The sequence below is a fragment of the Austrofundulus limnaeus genome, unplaced genomic scaffold, assembly GCF_001266775.1.
Source record: "Austrofundulus limnaeus strain Quisiro unplaced genomic scaffold, Austrofundulus_limnaeus-1.0 Scaffold321, whole genome shotgun sequence".
In the NCBI taxonomy this organism is placed as follows: domain Eukaryota; kingdom Metazoa; phylum Chordata; class Actinopteri; order Cyprinodontiformes; family Rivulidae; genus Austrofundulus; species Austrofundulus limnaeus.
Window position 1 is genome coordinate 207,556 of NW_013952723.1, and position 6,379 is coordinate 213,934.

Consider the following 6,379-nt stretch of genomic DNA (forward strand, 5'->3'; position numbering starts at 1 on the left):
GCTAAAGTCTAAGTTACAGGCTGACTTCAGGTCTGGTTTAGATCATTGTTACTTATAAATTATATATTTTTCTAATATAAATCTGCTGTTTTACATGAATGTTGAATGAAATTAACATAATTATTAATTTATTGTAAAAACGTGACAGATAATCTGTGAAACAGATCCAGTTCAGCTGCTGTTTATCTATTAGTTTCTATGGAGGCTGTGAGCTGTTGTCCTGTTTGGTCTGTTTCTGCTCCTCCATGTTGTCACAGACATTACCTGTGTATGGTATGGGCGGGGCTTAGTCTAGTGATGTTATTCAAGTCTATGGTCACACCATACCCTGCTGCTCAGTCAACCAAGAGAAAAACATCACTATTTTTTACATTTATAATTTCTAGATTTGATTGTTTTTGTAGATTATGTAGACCAAAGAATCTGCCACATCAAAGGCTGTTTTGTGTATTTATAAAAACTTTATTATGGAAATGCATCTTCAACACCTGATAAGAAATGTAAGTTTTGTGTATTAAGTAAATGAAAATACTGCATTGTTTTTAATCTTTTGTATTTATTTTCCATGAATCTTCTGTTCATCTTACAGTTTGGCTCATGGACTGGCACAAGAATCACATGGCAGCTTTAAGCAGTGAGAMGTTCGACAGCCTCCTGAAAATGTGTCCAGAGTTTTCTGCCTGTAAAAGCCACATGGCTGCTTTTGTCTTGATAAGCGGTAAGCGGCCCGCAGCCCTCACGTTTGCTGTGTCAAAGTTAGTTTTGCTGAAGAGTTTCGTTTCCCCACAGAGGTGCTGGATACAGCGGGTCGTCCATGTAAGCGTTACAAAGTGGTGGCAGTGGGAGCTGGCCGTTCAAGCTGCAGCAAGTGGCTTTGCTACAATGGGATGATGGTTCATGACTGCCACGCCATCATCATCGCCAGAAGGGCTCTCCTGAGGTACAGAACGCTCCTTTACTGAATGAATAACCACCTCAAACGAATCTCAAGAATGCTCACAGTTGAGTGTTGAACTAGAGCTGCGGAGAGGAAAATGGCAAGACCGTTTTACAGCCAACTTCACCAGATCATAACACAACTTTATTTTATTTAATATTATTCAGCATAAAGTCCTGAATGTCCGACTGACACTCGCTTCATCTTTGATAAATGTTTGTTTCACTGAAAGAACTGGAGGATAATTCTTTGTTTTTCTGGCTTGTGTTCAGGTTCCTGTACAAACAGCTTTTGCTGTTTTCTGATGCTGATCCAAAGGCCAAGGAGAGCTGTATTTTTGAGAATAGTGTAGACAGCCACCAGCTGCAGCTCAAACCTAAAACCAGCCTGCATCTCTACACCAATCAGTGCCCCGAGGGAGCAGCCAAGGATTTCTACTTTAAGTACAGTCACTCCTTTGATTTTCATACTATGTTCCCAGAGCTATTCTTTGCATGAAAAGGCAGTAATGTAATTTAGATTTAAAAATTTTTGTCAAACAGGGTTCCTGCAGATCCTTAAAAAGTCTTAAAAGGCCTTGAATTCATCATTCCAAAAATAAGGAATTAATTAGCCTCAAAAGGTCTTAAATCAATCTTCAGAAGTCTTAAAAATGTAAATGTTAACACATTGTAAATAGGATGACTGTAATTCATATCAAATATTAAAATACTTGGTACCATTTATTTATTTTTGAAATATTCACATGCGACATTCCCCATTGACATCACTTCCTGTTACTTCACATGCAAATATCTCAACAACTGTCCATCTGAGCAATGTGAAATTTGTTTTCTAATATGTTAATGTCGTCTTTCCAAAAATACATTCATATTTCTTACAAAAATTTGGCACTTGAAGGTTTCAACTACAGCAAGCTAAGGTTGAGAACCCACTGTGGGTCATAAAACTCCAAATTTTAGGTTGTTAGAGGATTTTCAGAAATTCATTTAAGTTTAAAACTGACTGCTAAGAATGTTTTTGTTGTTATATTTGACAAAATAGCTGTTAGATATGGATAAAACAATTGGTCTATATTAGCAATATTTAAATAATTCAACCAAAAATACTTTGATTCATGAGTTTCTGCCACAGTTTTAATTTTTTTGTCATTTGTGTTTGTGAAATTGGTCTTAAATTTGATTTCACTTGGCATTAAAAAGTCTTAAATTTAGCTTGCCTTAAACTGTAGGAACCCTGTCAAACCATATGACTTCTGAGATTTTGTTTACTTAGTCTTCCTGTGAACTTAGAAGCATTTTTCTGTGTTAGAAATGCTTTCAGATGAATAAAATTGGATGTCATGCTTTTAGGGATTTAACAAACGTGAGCTGGGCCACGATGAAGCTGCAGTATCACGCCAAGGGCCTGCTCGTTCCCGTGGCTTACCTTGAGCCGAGTTTGTGGGGTGCCAGAGTGTGCTGCATGTCCGGCAGCGACAAGCTGTGCCGCTGGACTGTTACCGGAGTTCAGGGAGCRCTGCTGAGTCACTTCATTCAGCCTCTTTACATCACCAGCATAGTGCTCGGTAAAAACAAATACTGAAGCAGTCATTTCATACATCACACATTTGAAACGTGTCAAATACAGAAGCAGTGTGCAACATGATTACAGTGGGGAAAATAAGTATTTAGTCAGTCACCAATTGTGCAAGTTCTCCCACTTAAAAAGATGAGAGAGGCCTGTAATTGACATCATAGGTAGACCTCAACTATGAGACAAAATGTGAAAAAATATTTGAGAAAATCATTTTGTCTGATTTTTAAATAACTTTTTTGCAAATAATGGTGGAAAATAAGTATTTGGTCACCTACAGTACAAACAAGCAAGATTTCTGGCTGTCACAGACCTGTAACTTCTTTTTTAAGAGGCTCCTCTTTCCCCCACTCATTACCTGTATTAATGGCACCTGTTTAAAGTCGTTAACAGTATAAAAGACACTTGCCCACAACCTCAAACAGTCACACTCCAAACTCCACTATGGTGAAGACAAAAGAGCTGTCGGAGGACACCAGAAACCGAATTGTAGACCTGCACCAGGCTGGGAAGACTGAATCTGCAATAGGCAAGCAGCTTGGTATGAAGAAATCTACTGTGGGAGCGATAATCAGAAAATGGAAGACATACAAGACCACTACTAATCTCCCTCGATCTGGGGCTCCACGCAAGATCTCAGCCCGTGGGGTCAAAATGATCACAAGAACGGTGAGGAAAAATCCCAGAACCACAAGGGGGGATCTAGTGAATGACCTGCAGAAAGCTGGGACCAATGTTACAAAGGCTACCATCAGCAACACACTACGACGCCAGGGACTCAGATCTTGCAGTGCCAAACGTGTCCCCCTGCTTAAGCCAGTCCATATCCAGGCACGTCTGAAGTTTGCTAGAGAGCATTTGGATGTTCCAGAAGAGTATTGGGAGAATGTCATATGGTCAGATGAAACCAAAGTAGAACTATTTGGTAAAAACACAACTCGTCGTGTTTGGAGGAAAGTGAATGCGGAGTTGCATCCAAAGAACACCATACCAACTGTGAAGCATGGGGGTGGCAACATCATGCTTTGGGGCCGTTTCTCTGCAAAGRGACCAGGACGACTGGTCCGTGTACATGAAAGAATGAATGGGGCCATGTATTGTGAGATTTTGGGTGCAAACCTCCTTCCATCAGCAAGGGCAATGAAGATGAAACGTGGCTGGGTCTTTCAGCATGACAATGATCCCAAGCACACTGCCAGGGCAACAAAGGAGTGGCTTCATAAGAAACATTTCAAAGTCCTGGAGTGGCCTAGCCAGTCTCCCGATCTCAACCCCATCGAAAACCTTTGGAGGGAGTTGAAAGTCCGTGTTGCCCGCCGACAGCCCCAAAACATCACTGCTCTAGAGGAGATCTGCATGGAGGAATGGGCCAACATACCAGCAACAGTGTGTGCCAACCTTGTGAAGACTTACAGAAAACGTTTGACCTCTGTCATTGCCAACAAAGGATRTACAACAAAGTATTGAGATGAACTTTTTGTTATTGACCAAATACTTATTTTCCCCACTGTCTATATTTATCACAGCAGTTTAGTAACCAGATTGTTGTATGTTTTAGAGGTGATAGAAACAGATTTGATGATTTTATCTTTTTTATTATCATTTGGTTTGGTCAGATTTTGAAATATTTAAGAGACTTTTAAAGGTGAAGTTTTATTGTGTGGAGAAGCAACAAGAAAAACCGATGACTCCACCAGTTAAGGTCTTGGACACGAGTCAGGATTTCTGCAGGGTCTTAAAAAGTCATACATTTTACTGTTTCAGTTTTATCTTTTAACAAACCAACCATGTGTTCAGATTTCCAAATTTACGTCTTTAAGACAGCTTTAGTTATGTTTTAAATTTTACATTTGTTCATTTTTCTGTCAAACGTCTTATTGGCTGTCAGAGTTCATTTGTTCTGTCTCGACGATTTCAGACATTAATACGCTGTAACAGAATTAAGTCCCATCAAGCAGCAGCCCTATCAAAATTCATTTATTTACAGACATAAATCAAAATGTCTTGCTTTAAAGGAAATTCAAAAGTAAAAAGTCTGAAATTTAAATTATAATGGTCTTTAAAAGTCTTAAATTTAACCAAAATTTGCAGATGGCCTAATTTAAGTTGTGTGCCACAACTCAAAGGGTTTATTTTCAAATGAAATCCATACAAATCTGTATCATATTTAGCACAGGAGGTGCATTTTAAACACATTTTTACCCCCAATTTAATTCCATTTAGGAGGCCAGAAGATTTTGAATGAGAAGGTGTCTGACATCACTAACAAGCGCCTGGGAGATGGTTGGGATGGAGTTCTGCCTCCCTTCTATAAGAAACACAACATCATCTTTCTCAGCGATGACTAYGTTGGACCTGCTGGGTCGCTGCCGCCGCACGACCACTTCAGCATCAACTGGTGTCTTGGAGACAAAGACATCGAAGTTCTGGACTGTCGCACGGGCAACGTCGTTGAGGGGTAAGCTGTTTAATTTGTTTTTATAAACAGTAGTTGGAGAAAAATGGACAGTAAATGCCCTCATTTAAAAATTTATGTCCGGTTCTGTTCTGTGTTTTTGCTGAGAGTACGTGACTGTACTGCAGTTTCTTCCTGGGATGAGTTTTGTGCAGCTGGCTTGCATGACATCCCCTGCACGGCCTGGGGCTCCTGCCATCTTTTTGGCTTTGGAGCCGCAAACAACAAATGTCCACTATCTAGAGTGCAGGACAGACATATTGCTTGCAGTGTTACTGTCTGTTCTTGTTTTTCTCTTACAGTTTAAACCATGACATTTGCACGACACCATGGATTTAGATGTTAACTTAAATTCCCAGCTTGTTTAACTGGTTTTCAGTGATGAAGCGGTTAATTGTATCTGTGTCTGGGTTTAACGAGTTACCTCTAACAACCATCTGCTTATGTCAGCCTTTCTTTCTGCTGTCGCTCAATATTTTCTCCAAACATTATCTGTATAGACAAAACTGCTCAGGTCCTGAGGTTTCACTGCAGGGTTTCTCACCACAAATGTGTAAGTGGCAGTTTTAAGTGCTGCCTGCTGGAAACCTTCCTTTCATCTATTCAGCCAGTTCACAATCACAGATTGCTTCAGCAGTGTGAATGTACTGAATGGCCAAATARATATTTTTACATTTGTCGCACACAAACTCTAAAGCAAGATCTTGAATGCTTTTAGGAAATATCAAGCAACCCAAAAATCCTCTTAAGAGGCTGCGTCTAAATTTAGTTTATTTTATTTAAAACCCTTTTTGACAAAATCTGTTTTTATTTTATTTTTTTACATGATTGCATTTTGCATAGGATTRTTCACAACTAATATTAATACTGTATGTTGGACCACACTTTGTGTTAATAAGTAACATTCAATCATTTGAAATATTGCAGGTTTTTTTAAATTATTGAGAAAACCTTTTTTTTTTAATTAAACTTTGTGTTCTGAGAAACATACATGTAAGATGAGTCGCCATATAAAAGGATGCAGTGGTGCAAATAGGGATTCAAACAATTAATCGACTTATGATTAAATGTCGAATAATGTTTTATTAGATTAACATTTCTTCCATTCGAGTTTTGCCTTCATCCAGTAGAGGGCGCCGCTGCTCTCAGCCTGGTCTTATGGTGCGTTCACACCGAACGCGATTTCAGCGTCAAAATCGCAGCCAACGCTGAAGTTTGAAGCTTGTGCACTTTGAGGTCAGACGCTTGCTATTTATGCTTGACGCGCGAATCGCCCGTCAAGAAGGGCGGAGCCTCTCTGCCGGTCTTTGTACGTACAATGGCGGATGAAATTGAGAGAGTAGGTTGGCTTTGTTTACTCAGAGCAAGAGCCCGTCGTCGGAGAGCTTCTCGGCACCATGTTTGGATTCACC

At 39.6% G+C, this 6,379-nt stretch overlaps 1 protein-coding gene across 1 annotated transcript in view; it reads left to right on the top strand.

Moving 5' to 3' along the window:
- Positions 1 to 6,379, top strand: part of adad2 (adenosine deaminase domain containing 2) — a 19,435-nt gene that overhangs the window by 5,624 nt on the left and 7,432 nt on the right. Inside the window, exons 5-9 of the mRNA XM_014022267.1 lie at positions 590 to 718; positions 790 to 940; positions 1,210 to 1,380; positions 2,290 to 2,504; positions 4,736 to 4,970. Coding sequence (XP_013877721.1) covers positions 590 to 718; positions 790 to 940; positions 1,210 to 1,380; positions 2,290 to 2,504; positions 4,736 to 4,970 — 901 coding nt within the window. The remainder of the gene's footprint in view (positions 1 to 589; positions 719 to 789; positions 941 to 1,209; positions 1,381 to 2,289; positions 2,505 to 4,735; positions 4,971 to 6,379) is intronic.